Below are 25,386 nucleotides of genomic sequence, written 5' to 3' on the forward strand. Positions count from 1 at the left end.
GACCCAATGCAAGTAGTTCTTAGGTCAACCTCTCAACCATGGCTATATACCATAGATGGAAAAGCCTTCAGAGGCTAGGCATTCAGCCTAGTGTTGAATTTCCAGTTAGGCTGTTCATGTTTCCTATAAGAGTACCCGGGATTGAGACACAGCTCCACTTACAGAATCCAGCCATGTATTCTGGGAAAGGGTAAAAATGAATTAAGAAATTGGGTTCCTGTTTGCCACATGGTAGATACAGGTTGAGTTCCTGTATCCCAGTTTCATCTTGAACCTGGCCCTTTGGGAAATGAACTAGCAAATGAAAGCATGTTCTCAAATAAATAATTTTTAAGAAAGTTTTCAGGAAATGCAACACATTTAGAAGGTCATAACAGGTGGAAATGAAATTTTACATATTTAAGAGAGAAATTCTTGAAGGCTAGCCAGTATCATCATACAGCTAGAGAAAGGTGTTAAACAGGAGTCAATTTTTCTTCCTGCTTTATTCCATTTCAAATCTCTAGAAAGACTGCAAACATGGTCTACAATTTAATTTTCTTTCTCCTACAAAATACTGGTGATGGAAGCATTTTATGGATTCCATACTGACAAACAGATGATAACTTCAAAAATTATAATAGAAAAATCCGAGAGAGAGAGAGAGAGAGTTTGTTTCCTTACTGCAGGGCCTGGAGGTCCTGGAGGTCCAACGCTGTCCTGTGTGCAGGTGCAAGCATTTGGAAGAGCAGGGCATTTTGCTTCATCTCTCTGAAATTTTGGAAAGAAAATTGACCTATGAATTTAGATGGAAAAAATAATTTCTCATCTCACCTCTAATTATAGTCTCATTATTGTTATAAATACATCTATGCTGAAGTTTGCTTTACTCTTTTATACCTTTATTTTATGCCTACTTTAGGAAGCAAGAGCTATTCACAAGAACTCTGAATCAGTATTAATTTAATCTAACTTTTTCAAAATCAGCACGAGAGAAATGTGTATTTCAAATACAGACTCCCATTTCATTCCCAAATCATGTCCAAAATCCTTTCCAAAATTTACAATCACCTACTTGTTCTGCAAAGAGAACCCTGCCTTCCTGCCCCTCTCATTGTTAACACTTTCTCCTTCACTTTCTCTTCCAATGCCACTGATTTGCTTCATGTTTCTCACGTAATTAGAGCCCGTTGTGAACCTAGGATGTTGATTTGAACAGTTCTCTCCATCTGGAATGCTCATCCTCCACTACCACATTTGCTGCTTCAATTCATTCAGGTCTCTGTTAAAGTTTCGCCTTATCACCGAAATCTAATGATGTGTGCTATCACCTCCTAACCCTTCATTCTGTATTGAATCCCAGGGCTCTCACTCTGTAATCTAATACAAACATCCCTCTGATTGTGCAGGAGAAATGAGGACTTCTGTGGACAACAAATCCAGGCACTCAATTCCCTTAAAGAGCATGTTACCTATGCACACCATCTAATATACCGTAAATCACCTCTACACTACTTATAACAGCTAATACTTAGATGTTATACTATACTGCTTAGGGAATAACAACAATGAAAAAGTCTGTACATGCTCATTACAATGTGATTTTTTTTCAAATATGTTTGATCCACAATTGGTTGAATACATGGATTCAGATTCTAGATGAAGGGCTAGTTGTACAAACACATAACTATTTGTTACATATTTCTCTCCCTTTCTATAGAATATTCACTTTATACTGCCATAACCCTAGCACACTGAAGAGTTGGTTTATAACAAGAACTCTATAAGTATCTATTGAATCAATAGCATAAATTCATCTACAGGATGTATGAGCTTCTTTCCCAGATGCTTCAAATCTATCACAATATTGAACTTTGCAACTATTACCACCTGTACAGATACCATGGGGTAAATTTGTCGTCTCAAGAAGAAATATAAAATATTTCAACCATCTAAAAGTCTTAGACTTCAGAAAGGTGATGGCTTGTTCTGCAGAATGCTTAACTTCTATAAGCAATAGGACAATTCACAGTAAACTGGTTTATCAAACACTTGGGCTCACCAGGACTTTTCCAACTGTCAGGGAAATTTTCCAAAGATAGTCTTGTGCATTCCTGGTTTGCAAGGGAAGGACTGGTCATGCGGGCCCTGGCCTGAATCATGGCTGCTGAAGAGCATGCACCCTGCCATGTTCCTTGGCTCCCACTGGACACACACTGCTGAGCACAACGCCTCTCCCAGACTAAGCACCACAGGGTCACTCCTGCGGAATGATAAATTCCACTTTACTTACCCGTGAGGGAATATCACAACATCTGTCTCTGCTGGTCCACACAGGGCTGCAGACCATGTCAAAGTTCTGGATTTGGAACTGCAAACAACCAACAATATCAACTAGAGATACATGAAATATATTTAATGTTTCTACGTTTCAATCTTTTCCAGTTTCTTATACAAATTCCCTGAAGGTTGCTACTAGTCCTTGAGATCAATGTGGCCTTTTGTGTTCAGAAGGAAAGAGTACCACAAATGAAACTAGGAGAAGCATACAACAAAGTGACAGCCATTAAGATTGTGACTCTTGGTTCACTTTCTTGGCTAGAAACAAGTGTTTGGGATTGCTTGTGTATTTTCTTTTAGAATCTTTAATTTCTACATTTAAATGAATTTGAAGACTACATATATTTAAGTCAACTACTAACAGTCTTTGTTAAAAAATTCCAGGAAAGATTCGTTTATTTATTACACAGTTCAGAAATTGTTATTTAAGGACAAACAACCTTTTAAATAGTCCTCAGTTATCTAACTACAGCATATACTTCTATTCTTCTACTGTTTAAAAACAAAGTTCTTTTGACGAAAGCAAAAAGTTGTATAAACATAGTAATTCTCTTGTGGTTATCCTACTTAAATAGTAAATGAAATAATAATAAAAATAAATAAATTCACCAGTCACAAAATTGTGGATTTTAATCATAATTATATTCAATCTGAATGACTTGTTCACATATTATGAAATCAAAACTCTGTTTTTGAATCTAGAAGAAAATCCTGTCCATGGAAACTAAAGCTAAATTAAATAAATAATGCTATTTTTTAAAATAATAGTAGAAGCCAAACAAGGTTAGCTTTGCTTTTAGGACAACATGCTTGTTGGTTGATGTATACCATAACCTGATTACCCTGGTACAGTAAATATCTCAGATTTAACTTTTTACAACAAGACAGCATTACAAATGGAGATGGCATGCTCCTGCCTCAAGCTTGAGGCAGGGAAGTTGAGAATGAGACAGTCGGCTGTCCCATCACACCAATCCTTCTGAGACAGAGTCAGTCTTCTGTGAGTGGACACAGGCTCTGCTGACTCTTATCAGCTAGTGTCTACAAATGCTTAATGATCTGATTGCACAAAACACAACCACACGGAATTCTCTGGTGCCTCAGCACCATATTTTCTTCCTAACATATTATTATGTTGTATGAGCAGCATGTTTTCTGAATATAACTTCTTCCAGTTTTAATTTAACCACAAATTTGACAATTTAAAACTAATTGCAGAACAATGTTGCTGCATTATTGAGAAAATACTGTATCAATCTTAACAGAAAGTACCAAGAAAAATAAAAACTAGTTCCTTACTGTGGCTGATTTCTTCTCCCCTTTAAGAAGTTTCCCAAGAATCTCATAACCATCAGTAGTGATATTGCCAGCTTCTTTGATGTCTTTTTCTACAATTTCATAGCAGTCAATGTAAATCTTAACACTTTTTGAAGTCACCACAATATGAACCTAAAAAAAAATAATGCTTCCATTATAAAATTTCAAAACAAAAAATATATAGCTAACTTCTGCATATTTCATACCACAAATGTTTAAAAAGTGCCTTTTAAGCCATTCTTATTTCTAAATACACAGTTTAAACTAAAACCCAAGAATCAGGTTACAGTGTCCACAAAGTGAATTAATCTGCTGAGTGAGACGAACGTTGCACTTCTCTGGGTCTCAGTTTCCTTTACCTGCATACACAGGTGTAATTTCTTGTTTTCCCATCATGTAACATAATGAGATGACTATAGATGATGTGGCAGATAAATGACCCTATAAAAACTATATATAAATGGATATAATTCAATAAAAAGGAGCCTTCATGTCTTCCACTGACCTTGCTAAATTCAATTCTTCACCTGCTTTTCCACAATTTCAACCATAAAGAACCTGCACACCATGTGGACAGCCAACATGTTAAAAATTAACATGTCTTTCATAGAGATTCATTTGGAATCGATAAAATGTAGGATTACATAGTCTTTCAATTAAATAAGGTTATGTTGATTTACTTTTTGTCTGTTACTGAAGACATCTAGAACATGGATGGATCTATTAACAGATAATTAACCAAACACCTGTATGGCAACAATGTAAAGAATGGCTGTAGGGAGGTCCTTCACAGTTACAGTTTCCAATTATCAGAGCATCAGCACTCAAGTATGCACTTGATAATAGTCTAAACAGCTTGGCAGCAAATTAAAAGGAACACAAATTCCCTTTTAAATTCTGAGTCAATACATAAAACAATTTCCAAAATTTTACTTTATAGCTATATCTTTTTCCCATATGAATCTCTACCAAAACATTAATTCAGCATGTGTATAATAGTTATGTATTGCTTTTATATAAAGTAATACATAGCTTACTAAAAATAAAGTTTACATGTCACCCAGCATAAACAACTAATGTTGAATTTGAAAACATCATATAAACACCTCCAGGATGTTTATTATCTAATAACTAAAACTATTTTATTGGCTCTTATGTGAGTAACCACAGAAGCAAACATTCACAAAGTATTTGGGAAACAACTGGATCCAGAAACATTATTTCAAATCAAAACTATTTTAATTTGTATCTGAATTTTTTTCAAGTACACTTGTCTCTCAAGGCTAACCATGAGGAAGCACATTGTAAAAGCATATTTTGCTATAATTTATTCAATCTTTTACTTTCATTTTAAATACGTGTTAGTTCATATTGGGCTTTTCATTGGTCCAAGTAATTAGAACATCCAACCTGTTTCCCAACAAACTTTGTTGTCCATAGATCACAAGAAACAAATAGGGACCCTCTTGTCATTCAAACCCCTCCTCAGGCTGTGACACATCTTAAAATGGTGTTTCTCACTTATTCTTCTTCCCTTAACAAAAATTTCTTACATAGCCACATGCCATTTGTTGACAATACAAAGGAAACATAGTTTTTCAAGAGAATTCATATGAAGCAATAACGTCTGTCATTCACTAATTACACTCCTTTAACTCTTCTCTTCTCTCCTCTCCAAAGGGTCTTCTTCTCTTAGACTACTCTTCACAATCACACCAAGGTTAAAGAACTTGAGTTCAGAAACTAGATGGTAAGTAAAAAAGTGGTTGAATTTTTGACTCAGAAATGAATATGAAAGATTTGGTAATAACTGAAGGTAGTACTTGCATTATAGTACAAATGAGAATGGATTCAAGTAATAGAGTGTGTAGTACATACTTAAAATTTGCTAAGCAACTAGGTCTTTAGAGCTTTCAATATCCACAAATCCCAACATGATAACTATTAATGTTTTGATTAACTTGGTTCTGGAAATTATTTCAAAATACATCAAAACATTACATTATACTCAAACATCTTAAATATACTGACATCTTAATAAGCTCTCTAAATAAAAAATCAGGTCAAGGAATGTGGTAACAAAAAAGAATGGCAATATAGGAAAACGGACTTTGGAAAAGCAATCTGAGAGAAGACAGAGCTTGTGGGAAAGAGGGGAAAAAGGCAATATAGGAAATCAAAGAATGAGAATTTCTCCATGGGAAGATTAACGGCATGTCAAGATAGAAAGATCAGAAATTTATCTTGGTTCATAGAAACTAGTCACCATCACTATAGATCTCTAGAACAATGCTGCCTTTTAAAATATATGTTAATTTTAATCAACACAATGTAATTATACTTATTTGTTGGGTACAGTGTGACATCTCAATACATGCATACAGAATGTAATGATCAGAGTAGGGTGACTGTACCCATCATCTCCAGTATTTATCATTTCATTGTATTGAAAATATTCAAAATCCTCTGTACCAGCCATTTTAAAATATAAAATTAAGTTTTACCACCCATAATTATTCTGCTGTGCCATGGAGCTCTGGAAGATATTCCTCCTATTGCATTGCACCTCAGTGCTGCTTGCACTAACCCCACCCCCCAGGCTCTGGAAACCCCTATGGTACTCCCATGCTCCTTATTGTCTACTGCTATGAGGTCAACATTTTAGACTCCACCTATTAATAAGAACATGTTTTTGTTTCTCTTTGTTCCTGACTTATTTCACTTTACACAAGGTCTTCTGTCCCTCTATTTTTTGACTCAAAGTAAAGCACTCCATAAAAGTTAGAAATGTTTAAGTATCAGTTACTAAATGATTATTTAGAAGATTTTCAATATCACCAGTAGGGATTAAAAAATAAAATACTTCTCAGCAAATAACTCAATTTCAACTGAACCAAAATTAGCTCCAAAAAAAAAAAAAAAAACTTTGCCAGATTCAACATCTATTATTGGATAAAGACTCTCTGAACCAGTTACAGTCAGCAAACTAGAACATGCACTCCTAACAAGACATTTATTTCACTGCACTTCATAAAAGTTTTTATGTAGATAAAGTATCTAAGAAGATAAGTCCAAATGTCATGGAAAATTGAAATGAAAGATAGTTCATTTGCTGTAATACTTCATTTTGAAACTTATATGTAGTTTTTTCATAATATACATTTCCCATAAACTTTTTGAAGTCACTTGGTATACCATTTACTTAGATATTTTTAATTTTCATTTTTGTACATTTTTGCCAATAAGGGTATTGAAATTCCTTCAAGCTCAATGAGAATATCCCTTTATCATCCTTATCAAGAATCTGCTCCTGGCCCAGCACGATATCATAGTGGTTAAAATCCTCGCTTTGCATGCACTGGAATCCCATATGGTTGCTGGTTCTAGTCCCTGCAGTCCCGCCTCCCATCCAGCTCCCTGCTTGTGGCCTGGGAAAGCAGTCAAGGACAGCCCAAAGCCTTGGGACCCTGCACCCCTGTGGGAGACCCAGAAGAGCTCCCAGCTTCGGATTGGCTCTAGCCATTGTGGTCACTTGGGAAGTGAATCAGTAGGTGGGAAGATGTTCCTCTCTGTCTCTCCTCCTCTCTATATATCCGCCTTTCCAATAAAAATAAATAAATCTTTTTAAAAAAGGAATCTGCTCCAAAGGTAGACATTTGGCTCGGTTATCATGACCTTTTGGATGTCTTCATCCATATAGGAGTGCCTGGATTTGATTTTCCACCCTGCTTCTGACTCAGCTTGTTACTTCTATGCACCCTGAGAGGCAGCAGGTGATGGCTATTGCAAACATTTGAGAAGTGAAATGAAGAGATAGGCAATTTTCTCTCTCTCCCTCCTTCTCTTGCACTCAAATAAATCAATAATTCTTTAAAAATAAATAAAATGTAAGTAGAATATAGGTGAACAGTGTTGCTTATAATGGTTCCAATTTTTAAGACATAAGCATTTAAAACACATCAAAATGTAACACAAAAAGAAATGAAACCAAACTCTCATAGAAGAACCATCATTTTGATATTTACTGTGGCACTATTCACACCAAACAAGAAAAGGAAACAGCCTAAGTGCCCATCAACTGCTAAATGAATATAGAAAGCATGTACATAAAAAGGATTATGTCTTCTCACTTGCAACAACATGGATGGAACTAACAGTTATTAGGTGAAGTGAAATAAGCAAACACAGAAACACAATTAAAATATGTCACACACAATCAGAAAAAAAAAAAGTGGAACTCATAGATGGTTACCAGGGGCTAGGAAGGGTAAGAGGGATGCAGGCTTAGGGAGAAGTTGATTAACAAGTCTTGTGCTGCAGTTACAGGGAACAAAAGTCCCATGTTCCTTTATTGCACAGGGTGACTACACACAGTCCTATTTATCTTCTTTAGTTTAGGAAAAGGACTTTTTTAAAAAAATATTTTCACCATAAGGAACTAATAAATGTTTGCGGATATAGATCTGTTTGCGTTGAATGGAGCATTATGCATTATACACACATTTTGGTATTTACATATATCACACAGTACTCCACAAATATATACAATTTGTGTGTCTGTTCAAATACATCCAACGTTAATAATGTTTATCTCTTGATTAATATAACTACCACTTTAATTATTTATTCAAATTTATTAAATGCTATAAAATAAAATTCTATTTTAAAACTATACCTAAGATCCTACCAATTGAATATTTTAATAAATAATAAGAGGAATTTTTTTTAGTTTCTAATCCTGAGATAAGATTCAGACAATCTGACATTCTTACCTTATGAAAGCTTCCATAGAATAAGGTCTTCACTTCTTCTGTGTCAAATGTAACTGTTTGTACCTCGCCTCTTGTATCTTTGTTAAAGAATGACAATGTCTTGCTTGAAGCTGTAATCAACACAAAATTATTATTAAATTCATGATATAGTTTTATTGAAAGCATTAGCAAAATAATTCAGACAAATTTCAAAAATCACAATAATTTCATATGTGATAAAGTATAATTGTATCTGGAAAAGTCTAAATATAAAAGCATATATATTGGGTAAATATAAAAATTCAGATGGTGCGTAAAGAGAAAAGAAAAGGAAAGGAAAGGAAAAGACATTAAAACTACATTATGTAGGCCCAGCATATGCATAGCAAGCAGATAATCCCAAAAGTCAGCCAGATCTTATCCTGGTTATTCCACTTCCAACTGAGCTGCCTGTTAACAGCCTGGGAAAGAGGCACAGGATTTTGGGCTCCTCTCACTCACTCTGCAGACCTGGATGAAGCTCTGTCTGTGACTTCAGGCTGGCCGATGTTGGCTGTTGTGGTTATTTAGGGAGTCAACCAGCAGTTGCAAGATGTGTGTGTGTGTGTGTGTGTGTGTGTGTGTGTGTGTGTGTGTGTGTGTGTGTGTCCCTCTTCCGTAACTCTTTCAAAATGAATAATCTTTTAAAAGATACAAACTATAAATGAATAGGCCTTAAAGGAAGATAAAAATCCTTACGATCTGCAATCACTCCAACTTGTGGTTTGTAGTCTCTGTCTGTGATTTGCCAAATTGCAAAAGGGTCATTGGGAGTTTCTGGGAGAAGTCTGAAGAGTAGTATAATTGTGTATGAAGGAGGAAGTCCATTCGGGTGTAGATCTCTGTTAGACAAAACAAAATAAATACAAACAAATAAATAAGGATTTACCTTCAGAAACGTAAACTGTTAAACTTTTGAAGCAAAATCTTACTATGGTAATATCAGAGGCCATTAACAGTACTCTGTCTTCATATTAGGAGAAAAATTTGGAAAACATGCCAAAAGAAGAAATACAAACAGCCACTATGTAAGTAGTACTAAACTATTTATCATTTGATAAAATGGCAAAAATCTGGGTAAATTAGCAGATTTTATCTTACTTCACTATTAATCATAACAAATTTCTTAAATTAAAAGATAATAATTAGAGTGATAATCATATGCCTACAGATATTATCTAAAGAAAGCAAATCTTAAAACAAGTTACATTTCTTGGTATCTCTCCATCACTAATAGATTTAACACTTCTAGATTCCTCCCTTGAAGTCAAATAAATCATCAAAAGAAACTCACATATTACCAAAATTAAAACCAATTTTAAATGTTAAAGCCATGTACATGTGCAAATGTTTAGTGCCAATAAAGGGATATGGTTTGATTAAAATGAAAGAGTTCTGGCCCTAAGACATGATAAAAAAATATTTGGTCCCCTGTGTTCTTATACAGTCAGATCAGTCCTTGTTCTGGGGTAATCTTTGAAGCTGAATTGTTGGTTTTCTGCCTGAGACCACATAATACATTCTCCCTGAAGGTAGGAAAAAGGCCTAGATAAACAACTCTTGGCAGAAATGAAGGTGTTCCTCCTGGAATTTTGGCAGCAGGCACAAATGCCTCTGTAGGACCATGTCCTAGAACTACACCACGGGTACTTGTAAATCACACTGCTACCTGCTGTCCTCAAACATAGGCTCTAAGGAAAGTGACAGGATACATTTTACATGTTCAAGAGCTATCATTATAACATTTCATATGAAAACAATACTTTCTCCACATTAACTCATCTCTTATCTGGTTCATTTTTCTACTTCTTTAGTTAACTAGTGCTTATTAAGAATTTTGATTGTGTTGTATTTATGTTTTTCCCTTTCAGACAAAAGTTCTTTTCTTGTGAAAACCTACCATCAAAACCAGTTAAAGATATCATAAATTTTATTCATAAAACATAGTAAGTCAAAATGTGGGAATCATAACTTGAGACAGCTGAAGTTCTAGTTAGGTTCACTGGAACAACTACAGCTTTGAACCAGATTCACTAATAACAAGACAGTAGGAACTTACAATGTGGTCAAACTACAACAAAACAATCTGTACTTCTTTGAAATAAATTAGCTTTGGTTTTAATCTGAATTTTCCATTAGCTTTCCCAGAGCATTTCAAATTTCAGACATCATTTTCTAATTCTGTCCTAAGTTTCTGAAAGTTTTGTTTCTCCTTGTTCTTTTCTCTCCATTAGATGCCAAATCCATATTTTTTAACATAAAAATTTTCATTTTAATGAATAAGAAATATACATTTTTGGTTATCATATGCAGGTGCAAACTCTCATGAAATAAAATAACACCTAGAGCCACTCAACAGATGGCTACAATATTAGCCAATAAAATCTAACCTCCCTGATCATGGACAAGTGGAATTATAATGGCCTTTCATTTTCTAGAGTTCTGGACAGTTTTAAAAAAAAAGTTTGCTTTCATTCTGCATTTACTTTGTCTAGTTCTTTTTAAATGTGTGTGTGTGTGTGTGTGTGTGTGTGTGTGTGTGTGTGTGTGTTCACGTGCATGCATGGATGTGTACAGAGGGAAAAAGGGAATTGGGTAACACAAGAGAAAAAGAATGGGGCAAGAGGAGAGGAAGAGAGAATTCTCCCATTATCTAATTACTTCCCAATTTTTGAAATGGCAGGGACTGAACTAGAGCTACAGCTAGGAACCAGGGGCACACACGTACATGAGTGGCAGCAACCCAAATATCTGAGCCATTGCTGCTGCCTGCCAGGGTCTGCTTTGGCAAGAAATTGGAGTAAGGAGCATGAGCTGGGAATGGAGTCCAGGCACTCCAGCAGCCAACACTGACTTTTGCTGTAAGTGCTATGTTCAACTCCAGCTTCTCCATCCAGTCCTTCTGAACACATGGAGAAATGTCCAAAACAATATATTATCTTATTTTCACAGTCTCTGTTATTGGAATAACTATAATCCTAGCATTAAATTCAAAACAATCACTTATATGCAATTCTGGAGTACCCAGCTAAGATTCTTGACTTTGGAATAACAAAGCTTGAATCCCAGTGTCCTGCTTCCAAACTGCTCTAGAGCCTAATAGAAGACAATAACCTAACTGGATCTAAAGAACTCAACCTTTAAACCATCCATAAGAAGTCCTCTGACAGCTCTAAAGCTCTGAGGAAGTCAGCAAAGATTCTAAGCATCCCTTGCTCATGGCAAGAAAGAGTATCATTCATTGTAAACCCAAGTGTCACACTTACGCTGTAGGCTGATTCACAAAGGCATTCTTCTGAAGCCTGTAGGCTGAGTAGCTTGGGAAAGACCCTGACTCCAAAGATACGCCTTGTACAGAAGCAAAATTCTTTTCTGTCAGGTTGTATGCTTCAAGCATCTTAAAACCTTTACATCAAAAAAAATATCAGAGTGAGTAAATTATTTTATTGATCAGATCTTGAAATAAGTTAGTTCAAGGGTCAAAATGCTTACCTGGTGAGGTGTAGCCATCCAAATAAATGAGAGGGCAACCTGCAACACACAGTGTTCTTTAAGTACAGTTCACCATTGATGTACAAGCATTTTATATACCCAAGAAGTAGTGGTGCACATATTTCAGGTCAGCAAACTGTTTATTCATTTATTAGAAACTAACTTACCAATCTAACCTTTTGTAAGTTATTTCATGTAGACCACGAGAAATTACACTGTTAATCAATGTAGTAAATGTTTTTTTAATATTATCTAGTCCAGTTATAATTTTATGATGTTCTTATGAATAATAAAATATAATTACAGAGAATATTTTTCATATAACTTTCAATGGATTAAAAATTTTCTCACCCAGAGAATTCTGGATTTCAGAAAGAGTAGGAGGAGTTGATTCCTCCTGAGCATTCTTCTCTGGCAAGCTCCCAAACATTACAGACCAGGAGTAAGTATACATGTGTAAACAAGAGTAAGTCTACATGCATTATACACCCTGGACCGTGGAAGAGTTAAGGATACTGAAGAGTTAGGGATGCTAAAGGGCTACTCAAGACTACCTGGCTTAGCTAGACAACTCTAGCCCCCAACCCACATTCACCAATGCTGCTCCAACCTGTTTCCATAGGAGACCAGTGAATTTTGCTTATTTAGACTGCCTAGAACCAGAGCTCTGAGATTTAGAATAATGTTAAATGAGGGGAAATATTACACTATAAAGCAAAACCCTGCCAAAGATCAGGTTTCTTGACTGGCATACAGTTCTATTAACTAAAATCCCCAAAATTGGTACTAACGGACAACAGCTGAACAAGAGGTTTTGGCATCTAAAAAAAAAAAGCTCTAAAATCTAGCAAATGAAAACAATCTAATGTCTATGAAACACACATATACATACAAGTTGAGTCATTACTCCCTTGAAGCATAGATGCTAACAGCATAAATACCAATTGATTACTAGTACGGAAAACATTCATCTCACAGAAACACTTCTACATATGCAATTCTAAGGTAAATGTTAATTAACCCAAATATCGCAGACATTAGGGTAATGGGAAAATAGTATATAAAATAAGCTATTCCCATACAAGGACTATTACATCTTCAAGCCTAAAAATGGACCTCTGACCAGCACATATTTAGCACGATCTCAATGGAACAATGATTCATCAGCTTCTCTACTGGTTTCCCAGGATCTATTTATGCACACATGTGGTTCCACATAGGATAAAGGACTGTCCATAAATAGTTATTTTTCAAGACAACTGAAGTTATGAGTCTATGTTACTCATGACTTACTTGAAGTGGCAGTTTCACAAACAAATGTAATAAGATTGTCTTCGATCTTCTCGAAGGATTCAAAGTCATCCACAATGAACACATGTCGTTCACTTGGTTTGCTGGCAATGTTGGCAAGTTCATTGTAGTCAACATCAGCCACACCAACCACAAACACACTGAACCCTGCAAAGCAGCATTTCTAGAGTGAATCATACATCTTTTTTCCATCTTTCATGCTTAAACAGCTGAAAATAATCTTGGCAGAACTAATTCTAGGCTTTCTTAATGCATACAGCAAACATTTTTACATAAACTCTAATGAGTAACTATGGTCTTTCTAATGAATATGTAATAATTCAAGCATTGCTATTTCCCAACTTACAAAACTAAATCCATTAGACTTCTAAAATAAAACCCAAACAATTAAAACATGAATATTTTCAAAGCAGAAAGACTTTATGACACGTGCACGGTCTTTCACAGACTACAAACTTAAGTCAGCTGCTAACCTAAGAGATGCAATTATTTATAAAGATTATTGCAAAAAACAATCTCAAAGAAGACAAAAATACTTAACATTAATGATGACTCATAGATTTAGGTAATAAATCATATAGATTTTTATGCAGAAGACAATTCATGTAATGAAGCACTCTGCAATTTACTATAATAGATAACACACAGCATTCAGCTTTCTCTAACACATCTGCCTTGAATCCTGCTTGAGGCAGTGAGGGGAGAGAAGATAGTAATTTTAAGTACTGTAAATTCCTACTTTCGTCCATAGTAATCCTAAATAATCCAAAGGGTACTGCTGCCACAGAGCCACAGGGTGCTTAGTTGGCCAATCTATTTCAGAGAGGTCTTCCTGAGACCTCAATACACCCCCTTTGCAGTAATCTTTTCAGCAATCTGTATTAGATCCACATCTGCAAGGACAAGCTGAAGATTAAAGCACTTATGACTCTTCTTGTACAGGAACTAATACCAATATTCATTTCTAAAGCTAGCACTGTGGCGTGGCTGGTGAAGGACTCACCTGTGACTCCAGCATCCCATATGAGTGTCAGTCGGAGCCCCAGCTACTACTCTTCTGATCCAGCTCACTGCTAATGCACTTGGTAAGATAGTGGAAGATAGTCCAAGTTCTTAGGTCCCTGTGCCCACACAAGAGACTCAAAAGAAACTCCTGGTTCCTGATTTTGGACCAATCTGACTCTCACCATTGCAATCATTTGCTGGAAAACGAACCAACAGATAGAAGATCTCTCCCTGTTTTTCTCTCTTTCAATATCTCTCTCTTTCAATATCTCTCTCTGTTTCTCTAACTCTGTTTTTCAAATAAGTAAGTCTTTAAAAAAATCCGTTCTGCTATGACAAAAGCCTGCTCCATGATTATCCCATTATCATTGCTTCCTATACGCATCCAGTCACTGCGGGAAAAACTTGGTTTACCCCTGGACAAACCGGCAATCACATCTTCTATAAAGAATATACTACATCATTTTTGAGCAATGATTAGGAGCTTCTATATTTAAACCTAAATTAATATTTCAAGGGTATGGAGTAAAGAGTAGAATAGAAACAACAAAGTAAAATCCACAACTTTGGACTTTATCAACCATCCCTGTAACTGCAATCCAATTTGCACCCTTGCCTACCTGACTGCTGGATGATAAAAGCCGCCTTCTTGACTTCATCCTGCGACCGACCATCTGTGACCACAACCAATACCTTGGGGACATTCTTCCTCATGCCACTCTCCCAGGTCAAGACCTTCTCCTTGATAAATGTGAGAGCCTTGCCTACAGAGACAGAGCATGACAAGGAATTTTTTAGTGTCTCCTCAGTGAAAACTACCAAAATGTCATTAGCCACCCCCAACTGATAAGAATCCAAGTATTGGAGCACAGTCAAAAACGCTGCACCACTCCAAATGTTTGGAAGGCATAGTTCTATACACTGTGATTCATTGTACCTGTTCTTGTGTTTCCTCCTCTGTACCTAATATTCTGGAGGGCTCCAAGGGCCTGGGCCTTGTCATTGTATGTGTTCAGCTTGAACTCAGATTTGACCTCGTCACTGTACTGCACAAATGAAACCTGAAAGGAAATGTGGTTTAGCAGTGAGTGTAAGCCATCTCACCTTGTATTTCAACCTTTGAGTGACTTCTCTAGCTACAGAATGACAGGACCACGGGAATGCATCTCTGAAGTCATCAAATACAAACAGTATTATACTACCTGCTGATGTTCCATTAAATTCTCTAACTCCCAACACTGGATGAAATAGTTATAAATAATATTAGTAAAGAAAATACACTATATTCATATGGTGCTTTTCCTTGGGATGTAGGAAGAAATAGGAAAATCTAGCAACCAGCAAGGATTAGAAGAGCATTTCTTCCTGAAACCAAACGCTGGTTTAACATCTTGGCTGACTGTCAACCAAAGCAGTCTTTCTCAATGACTATATCCAGTCTTTGTCGATAACAGTATCTCTGTGATCACAATCATCATAGACTTAGCTACAGTGCGATTTAGTGGAAAAGTACTGGCTTTGTTTTGAGGACTCCCTGTCAACTGAGTAAGTTCCCTATTTCTCTGGCCTTTAGTTTCCTTATTAGTAGAATGGAAATGAATTAAACTCATCTTCCATTGGGTTGGCATGGCTCAAGTCCCAGCTGCTCCAAATCCAATCCAGCTGCCCACTAATGACCTGGGACAGCAGCGGAGGATGGCCAAAGTCTTGGGCCCCTGTGGCTATGCTGGAGACCTGGAAAAAGCTCTTAACTCTAGGCTTTCAACTGGCTTACAAATGGCTCTGGTCATTGGGGCCACTAGGGCCACATGGGGAGTTACCCAGCAGAAGGAAGAGCAATCTCTCTCTCTCAAGTAAAAATAACTCTTTTTAAAAAGCTTATCTTACATAGGTGCTTTATAAATGAATGAGCATGTACAAAGTATGGTATATAGGAGTTAATAAAGAACATTTTAGTTACTTTTATTAGAAATGCTGTGTCTAAAAGGATAAAGAGAGTAGCTTAAATCTTCATATATTATGAATATAATTATGCTAAATTTTTATTCTCTTGAGCTGGAACAATGCCTACAGGATTATTTGGAGATTTTAAATTTTGTAGATTCCATGAAATACTATTCCATAAAACAGGGCACAGTTGGTTATAACATTATGTGTTTTTTTTTCAAAATGTCTTATTTTCGTAATGCCTCTAAGACACCACTACAAAGTACAAACTGCCAAATAAAGAACAAAATTCACCCAAAAGAACAGGGGGAAAAAAGAAGGATACAGCTTCTGCCCTGAAGGAGTCAATGAATTAGGCAGAAGAGGGTCACACAAGTAGTGACAATATAAAGTGATACTTGCCCTAAAAGAAACGTAGACAAAATGCCTTAGGAGCATGGAATGCCAAAAGCTATCCGGAGGCCATTCTCCAGAAGGGCTGGAATTTGAAGTGGGTCTTCAAGATTGTAGAATCCAAGACATAACTAATAATAGCCTGAATCAGACTCTCTAAGAAGCTGGGAAGACTGCCCAAAATAGACTCAGAGTCACTGAGTCTAAGTGTCAATCAGTTCATGGGTGAACTGGGGGTGGTAAAGGAGACATTAAGCTTTACAGCCAGTTAGGGCTAAATGATGAATTAATCTATAAGTCTTCTTTGGGAATATAAAAATCTTCAATTTCCAGGATAACAAATTCTTGGCAAGCAAACTGCTAGTTATTATTTAAGGAAAAAAATGAAGGGCCCTCTGGATCAATAATGAATATTTTTCTGGTCAAGGTCCTAGCTTCAGGGTAGAGGACAGGATTCATACAACCACTACAGGCACTAGTCCACTCTGATTCTTCTACCATTTCGGGATACAACATTCCCAATACTTGAATGTTCAAATTTAGAGCTGTCTTTTTGGAATTGTGTCCCTGTTGAAAGTCATAACCAGAAAATTATAGAGTCTGAATTTCCTAAATTCTCAAATAGGAATGTCCATGTAGTCAAAGAGAATATCCAGAGAAACCTTTATTTATTTCCAATTCATTTCCAAAATTACACATGTAAAGAAAATAGCAAATAGTGAAGGTCCAAACATAGGTTATATTGAAAATATCTGAACTTATAAACAGAAGTTCAAGCAAATTAGCAAGATAGTACAAATCATTACCCATCTGGTAAAGGACACTGACCTGAATGCCAGCAGGGCTGATTTCATCAAAGGCTCCCACAGTATTAAAGATGAATTTCACGACTTTGTTGAAATTATCATCCCCAATACTCCAAGAGGCATCAGTCAAGAACACAATATCTGCCTTGGCCCCTTTGCACACTGGGGAAAAAAAGGAAAACCAGCAGAGGAAGTCCCACATCTCATGAATTATTTCATTCAAAGTAGAGTACATTAACTGAAAAACGCTGTGAAACAACCTGCTACTCAATCTGTGGTTCAGCAACAAGAACACTCACCACCTGTAAACCTATCAGAAATGCACAGCCTTGAGCCCTGCCCTAGACTTCCCGAATCTGATTCAGCAATAAGATGCCTATATGGTTCGAATATCCAGCATATTTGAGAAGCACAGAGCTGACTCTCAATTTGTTTAAATCCATTATGTAAGTACAGAATTTTGCCTCAAGAGACTCTTCAAGCAGGTTTAAACAATTAATGGGAGAAAATTCAAAAGCAACATTGTCTAGAAATGAAGGAGAGCCACCAGTGGGTTTGGATAGTTTTAATATAATGACCAAACATCTGATGCAAGCAAGTTGATTTTTTATTTTAAATTAAGTCACTAGAATCACATCAGATGGATATGACACATAAATATTTTTCATTTGAATTCTAAACTTGGAGACTATAAACAGAATCTTTAAAATAAGAACATTTAAGTTTATAAAAACTTCACAGGTGAGATATATGACAATATTTTGAATGACAAAGATCCACCAATAGACAGTTCAGAGTTACATTCTGGATGGGGGTAATGATACAGTAGAATGTAGATTTTGTTCTGTCTACTAAACTTCACAGAGAATCTAGAACTACTCTAAAAAAAAGGTCTACTTTGAAAAAAAAGATGAAATGCTTAAAACCAGGATTACCAAACTTCTTTGGAGGGTTCAGTTTATAGAAATCTATCATTATTTTACCCCATAATAATAAACTTCAAATTTTAAATTTATTTATATTACAGGACTCAAAGTTTTTTGATAAACAAAAGAATACCTACAATTAAATTCAATTTGTTAATGTAAATAAATTTGCCAAAGAATATTTTTGTTGTTAGATAATGAATACAATAAAAAGAAAAATGGGGGAAGCTGTAATCATCTAGATTCTTATAATATGAGAGAAAAACATGGAATGCTTTCTACTGAGTACTAGAAATATAATATGAGGAAAATGTAATAAATTCATTAGATAATTAATTAAAGAACAATCAATTAAAGTTAAGTGGATGGGGCACTAAACAATTGCTCCCAAATTACTGAGAAAGCACTTTGAACAGCTCTATATGCCCTTTTACCAGTTCACTGTGATGATTAAGTCTGAAACTTTAGATGAATGAAAATTATTTAGTGTAGTCCCAGGCACTTCTCAGATCAAAAGCCAGGAATTCCAAAGCTGAAGACCTCATGACTTCAGTTTTATATGTAGGCAAAAAGGCTTACAGTACTTGTTGACAGGAGCCAGTGAAAGGCAATGCCCACATGTAACTACAGACTACAGAAGTTACCACTAAGATATTACTCTGCAAAACTAAGGAAACTGAAGGTTGAACGAACTTACAACTGATTTTACTCACACTGAAATGGGCCAACAGGGGGGAAAAGTTACCCATAATTTTTTTTGTCTAAAACCATTTTGACAGCAGCAGTAAATAAGAACTGTTCTATACTCATTCAATTACAAATGAGCGTATATAACAAATAAATCCACTGATCTCTATCTGAAGGATTCATTGCCTCAAGGGCTGTACTTACCATCACGGGCTGGTGGAATGGTTGGAGGAGGAGGAGGTGTGGGCGGCTCTGTAGGGGCTTCTGTCGGTTTCAGGGCTAGAAGTTTGAAAGCAATAATTAGAAAATCACAGCATGTTCACAGTTTATATTCCCAAAAGCAAATATTCAGAGTAATATGTTATCAATAACAAATCAAATCTTGGAAACTAATACTGTAGGGCTTCTACTCTGTCCATGCTTCAAGCTCAACTACAACTGCAGAAAGTAAAGACACAAAGAAGAACATAAGGCCTTCAAGAAGGGCAAGAGTAGAATCCATGAGTCTGAGTCCATCTACATCTTCTCAGCATCAGCCAGAGCCACCTCTCCAACCCTTGCCCCTCTCCTGTCATTTCATCATTACTGCTGCCCCTAGAGAAGCGCCTGCATGGAAGGCACCTTCCTCTCTCACAGCTACAAATTCCATCCCAAAGCCTTATGAACAGTTCAAAGCAGTCCAAAACTTACTGGTATGTTCACTGACAGGGACACCTGGTCCCTCAAGATTCGGTGTCTGCACAAAAACAGTTACGCTGTAGTCATTGTCTGGTGAAAGGCCTGTGAAGCAGTGACTAGTTTCTGATCCACGCACAGTAATTTCTTGTCCTCTGGTTCCTGATTACGAGAAATACCAGTGTCCTCATCAGTCACACTGAAAGGCATCTCTACAGATCACTCTATAAACAAACTTCTACACTGAAGGCTAAAGGTGCAGTTACATACCATCTCCTGGGCTCAGTTTCAGCCTGTAGGAGGTAGCTGCCCGGTGAGCTGACCACCTGACACAGAATGTGTCCCACCCAACCTGGTAAGTTTTCAGATCTGTCACATTTAAGTACACTACAAAATAAAGCAAAAAAGAACGCGATTCATTTTGAAAGAAATGACGGAAAACATATTTTGAATCACAGAATAATTGTCAAATGTTTACTATGGCAGAAAAATAAAAATCTAAAATGTTAATGTTTTAAATGAAACATGTAGAAATTACATAATCACAAAGGATTTTCCTCTACTTCACTGATTTTCAAGGAAAGAAAAATCTATACATTTTCTTTGCAAAACTATAAACGCCAAAGATGTCACATAGAAAATCTTGAGAAATTTTTCCGAGAGTCAATCTGATAGATCTCTGAGTGGTTATTAAGGAACCTGATGACTACATCTATATCTTGACCAAATCAGTAATCACAATTCAGTCATCTGAATAACTAACCAATGCATCCATTCAATCAATGAATTTAGGCAATTTATATCTTACATCAAATGTTGGAAAAATCTAAACCACACAAAAAATCTAATTTTATGGCTCATACATGGAGGAAATAAAAATTTTTATATTTTGTCTAATTCAATATATAATATTCTGTATGGAAGAAACATCATCATATATAATTATTATGCATACAGATAGGCCCATTAACTGGGCACAAGCTGATCTACCTACTTAATGTGAGGAAACATGCATATGTCATGAAAAAAAAAAGAAACAAAGAAACAAACAAAGGTTGATCCGATCATTTTCACTACATGAAAATACCCATGACTCACATGTGGTGCCTTGATCTGTCAAAGGAACACTGAGCCCTGAATCATACTGAGCATAAACATTCACATCATAGGTCGTGCTGGGATTGAGATTGTGCAATGTGTACGATGTCACTTCTCCAACAAAAGCTTCCATGGGCTCATTGGAACCTGGAATAACAATCACAAAAGTGCACCAAATTATGCCATCAGTTGCTTCAAATTTTTACTTAAAATTAAAGATCTTGATTTAAAATCAAATGGTAGGATGAATTCCATTAATTCTTAGAGTCCCTCATGCGCTTGCTTACTATAATACATACTGCATCCTGTGGTGAATATGAAGCTGTAAACACAGACAGAATTATTTATTCTATCCTCACAGCACCTAATATGTAGTAAGCAACCAGTTAGTGTTCCTTTAGGAAACAAGTTTTCACTCTCTTTTCCAAGTCCTACTTTACCAATATAGTGCTTTCCATACAGTGGGTGCTTAATTATCATTTGTCAATTTGTTATAGAAATGCTGAAGAATGTCTATCTCAGACCTCATTCTACATAATTTAGTCACTGAGAGTTCTCAGATATCCACCCTGCTTCCCCTTCTAAGTTCTCTTTGAGTTCTCTTTGCATTTGCTTGCATGGATTGTCATGTCCTTTTTCTCCACTTTTTTCTAAATCATATTTCTCCTTAAATAAATGGAAAATTCCCTAGCACATTTGATACAAAAAAACATTTTTCTTCAAAATGTTCTAAGCACAGATAGAACATGGAAGCACAGATGAAATCAATTTATGTAAAATGGCAATGGGGAGTTGACAGGAAATATACCATGAATAACGTAACAAGTGTAAAATCTACACCCATATTGAGTTAGTGATGCGGACATAGAATGAGTATTACATTATACTCCAAAGGCAAGTGCAATAATTGTTAAGCAAAAAATAATGATAATAATATTTAAGGAAATAGAACCTTAGAAAATCTATATGCAAAATAAAGTAATACCTGAGAATAAGTTCATATAGAATAAATATGCATTATTTCACAATAACAACAAATAAGAAACTTAACCAAAAGCATCTTTGCAATATTATATAGACCAAATGAAACTTTTTAATCAAGTAATTTAGTAAGAGCCTCAAGTACCCCTATAGAAACAATGGTACTTTTAGGCCACTGGCTTAAGACAGTATGTCTAGAAACTTACCCAGGGGTGGGAGGAAATACTTTCACATACAATTAACCCATTTGTTTCTCTTATACAAATAAAGCATTTCTACAATGACAAAGGGACTCCCTTACCCACTGGCTTGTACACGATTTTATATCCAAGAACTGGAGAAGGTGAAGGATCCCAGGACACCCTGAATCTTGTGTACCATTCATCAGAGATGTGTATGTTCTGAGGAGGAAGTAGACCCACTGCAAACAAACATGAGCACACATTACAGACCTTTCCACAGTGCACAAAGGGAACACAAAACCTGATAGTATTGACAGGGCAGCTCTAGGAGAGCAATATTATGTCCCATAATATCCTCCAGAAATAAATGAGTCACTGAAGCATTTAATGAAACTTAGTGGTTTTCCAATTTCCATCAGAAATTGATGATTTCTAGAACAGCCTCTCCAGCCAAAGATAAGAACTTGCACTGTTATGTTATGTGGCTCAGAATAACAGAAAACAATCAGGAGATCACAAACCCATTTTAGAGTGCTACAGATTGATAGAATCAGAAAGCAACTTAACGGCTATCTAGTGCAACCACTTCGTCACATAATGCAATACGGTTTGCACAAGACCACACAGCTAGTTAGTGACTTAAACAATTTCTTCCTCTACCCCTGGGCACTCCACCAACATAACCTAGAGCAAAGTCTTAAGCCCGGAGGCACAGCTTCCAAACCAATGACTTATAAAGTCAACGCTGTTCAGTTAGCACATCAAATAAGTGCTAAGATATTACTTACAGCATGACAGAATAATACACTAACTTGAGGTTTATTTTTCAAGGGTGAAATTAGGCATGGCTTTGACCCTTGCTGGAAAATTCTAGATGCAGTAAATGCTTTAAATATATTTTGACAAGCACAAGATTGGGACCAATGCCACACCATTTCCCCCCGCCCCATACCACACAAACACACAAAAAAAAGCCAAAATGCATTCTTAAAAATTTAGGGGAAAGTGAAAAAGGGAAATTTCTTACATTAAAATCATCTCGGGCACAGAACTGTCTTTAATACAGGAGATCCACTGATCAACAGATTATCAACAGATTGTTGACCTGAGCTGATCAACTTAAGTCCCGCCTTTTGCTTAGGAGTTCCCTAACATTACCTCTGCCAAATTCTGTGATACTATAAAGGTCCTTTAAACACAAAAAGGGTTTTGGCAAGTATGTGTAAAAAGAATTCCAAATCATGCTACCTAAGTAGACTTTTCCTATGTAAACTGGAACGGAAGAATGTTAATATTTACTAGGAACAGAACTCAGAGCCATAACCCAGCCTGCCTTCATGCTACCTCAGTTGCCTTTAGCCTTGGCTGTACACTGGAACATCCATAGATCTAGGCCACATATCAGATCAGCTGTTTTAGAACCTGTATCCCTGGGAGTAGTACCTAGGCACAAACACCTTCAAAGCTTCTCAAGGTATTCACATGAGCAACCAAACTGGAGACTCTAACCCATAAGAAAGTTACCACTGAATAGGTTTAGAAATGAGCATTGATGATTCTGTTCTTTAGTCACCATTTTTAGAAAATGTAATATGAAATCTAAATATTAATACAATATTAATGTAATATATAATTTTAAGTGCATATGTTAATATAAAAATTAAAATTTCATTTGAGAGGCAGAGAGAACAGAATTGCCATCCATTGGTTCTTCCCCAAAATGCCCACAATGGGTGAAATAGGTGGGAGTCAGATATGTGCATCAATTCCACATACTTGTGGGATGAGGGCATATTAATTGCTAAATGCCCATACCAGAGTATAAGTTATTAAAAGGTGTAAGAAGCAAGATAAGAAACTTGACAACTTCAAAGCACACAATAAAGGAAACTCCAAGGAACACTTACCAGTTCTTCCATTTCCTGTAAGATGGCCACCATCTCCATCCTCGTAAACAGCAATAATAGTGATTTTATATGGAGTATCAGATTGCAGGGGCTGCAGTATTACATTGTTTCTTCTGCCTGGGACTGTGGTCTACACAGGAGGTTAAATTACAAAGTTATTACCAGCTGGAGATAAAAGACAATATTGTTTTATGTATTCTCATGAAGAGTAATGGTTTTTTCCTATTTTCTTTGGGCTACACATCTTTTGTGGCAAGACAAATTGTCTACACTGTCTCTACACAGTGTGAAAAAACAGTTTCAGTCTCAGGCGGATCCAGGCTCCAATGCCAGATCAGCCAGTCAACATCTTCGTAGGAAATGGGGAGGATTTTAAGCACATACACAGCAGCTCAAGGCACACTACTGATTATGGCAGCACTCAACACGAGCTACTTCTTCCTCTTCCGTTTCACATTACTGGACACTAAAGCATCTTATCCACTATGTAAGTATTTTATAGCACCAGGCATAATTCTCCTTTTAAAAAAACATATATTGGAGAGGCAGAGAGAGATACAGAAAGAGAGAAAAGCTTCCTGTTAGGTCAGTCTCCCAGACCATCAAAGACTTGCCCAGGCCAAAGCCAGGAGTTTAGCATTTAGTCCACATGAGTGTGAAAGACCCAGCTACTTGAGTCCCCATTAGTTGCCTCCATGGGCATGCATCACAAGTAAGCTGAAAATGGAAACCAGGAGTATCTGACAGGGCATTCACACAGAACTTCAAATACAACACAGCAAGCAACCACTGTGGGCCAGGCATGGCACTAGCTACATGTGAGCAAAATTATACTGTTTCTTCCATCAAAAATATCACTTCACAGGTAGGAGTTGTAGAATGGCTCAGTAAGTTGCCTCTTGGGATGAATGCATCCCCATATCAGAGTCTGGGCTAAAACCTCACTTCCACTTCTGTGCCAGCTTTTTCTGCTATTGTATTCCCACCCTGGAAGGCCACAGATGATAGTTTAAGCACATGAAAGACTTGGACTGAATTTATGGCTCTTATTTCGTCCTGTCCATCCTTGACTGATAAAGGCATTTGGGGAGTGAAAAATTTGAAGGAAGATCTCTCTCTTTTTTCTCTCTCTCTTTCCCTTCTTGCTTTTCAAATAAAGAAAAATAAATAAATATTTTTAAAGAATGTCAATTTTGCTGATACTAAGTGAAAAAAATGTAAAAGAGGAAATGGAAAATACATTAAATTATCTCATCAAAGAAGAAAGAACCAGGCACCTCTTAAACTCCCTCTAATACTGTTTTGCTGCTACACACAGATTGAATCAGTCAATCCTGTAATTTGCATCCTGACTTCTTCATAATCAGTAAAGTGGGTAACGTTTCTGGAACTTAACACAATTAACCATTAAATTTCAAATAAAATGCAATGTTTCCATCAGTTACAAGTGAATTGACATAGTAAGGATTATGGGGATTTGGATAATCACATCATTTGAACATGGCCTTAATATTTCAACATAATGAGCATCAGATTTCACTAAACTTGAT

General features: G+C 36.3%; 1 protein-coding gene across 1 annotated transcript in view; it reads right to left on the minus strand.

The window, feature by feature from the left end:
* Positions 1 to 25,386, minus strand: part of COL12A1 (collagen type XII alpha 1 chain) — a 110,383-nt gene that overhangs the window by 17,070 nt on the left and 67,927 nt on the right. Inside the window, exons 38-54 of the mRNA XM_040983050.1 lie at positions 23,837 to 23,966; positions 22,049 to 22,168; positions 20,767 to 20,913; positions 19,939 to 20,055; positions 19,684 to 19,830; positions 19,198 to 19,272; positions 17,403 to 17,542; positions 15,172 to 15,295; positions 14,855 to 14,998; positions 13,212 to 13,376; positions 11,919 to 11,957; positions 11,693 to 11,831; positions 9,126 to 9,268; positions 8,409 to 8,518; positions 3,619 to 3,768; positions 2,273 to 2,350; positions 664 to 750 (exon numbers count right to left, since the gene is read on the minus strand). Coding sequence (XP_040838984.1) covers positions 664 to 750; positions 2,273 to 2,350; positions 3,619 to 3,768; positions 8,409 to 8,518; positions 9,126 to 9,268; positions 11,693 to 11,831; positions 11,919 to 11,957; positions 13,212 to 13,376; positions 14,855 to 14,998; positions 15,172 to 15,295; positions 17,403 to 17,542; positions 19,198 to 19,272; positions 19,684 to 19,830; positions 19,939 to 20,055; positions 20,767 to 20,913; positions 22,049 to 22,168; positions 23,837 to 23,966 — 2,055 coding nt within the window. The remainder of the gene's footprint in view (positions 1 to 663; positions 751 to 2,272; positions 2,351 to 3,618; positions 3,769 to 8,408; positions 8,519 to 9,125; positions 9,269 to 11,692; positions 11,832 to 11,918; positions 11,958 to 13,211; positions 13,377 to 14,854; positions 14,999 to 15,171; positions 15,296 to 17,402; positions 17,543 to 19,197; positions 19,273 to 19,683; positions 19,831 to 19,938; positions 20,056 to 20,766; positions 20,914 to 22,048; positions 22,169 to 23,836; positions 23,967 to 25,386) is intronic.

Source organism: Ochotona curzoniae, unplaced genomic scaffold, assembly GCF_017591425.1.
Source record: "Ochotona curzoniae isolate NIBS_2020 unplaced genomic scaffold, NIBS_Ocur_1.0 contig_3819, whole genome shotgun sequence".
NCBI classification, from domain to species: domain Eukaryota; kingdom Metazoa; phylum Chordata; class Mammalia; order Lagomorpha; family Ochotonidae; genus Ochotona; species Ochotona curzoniae.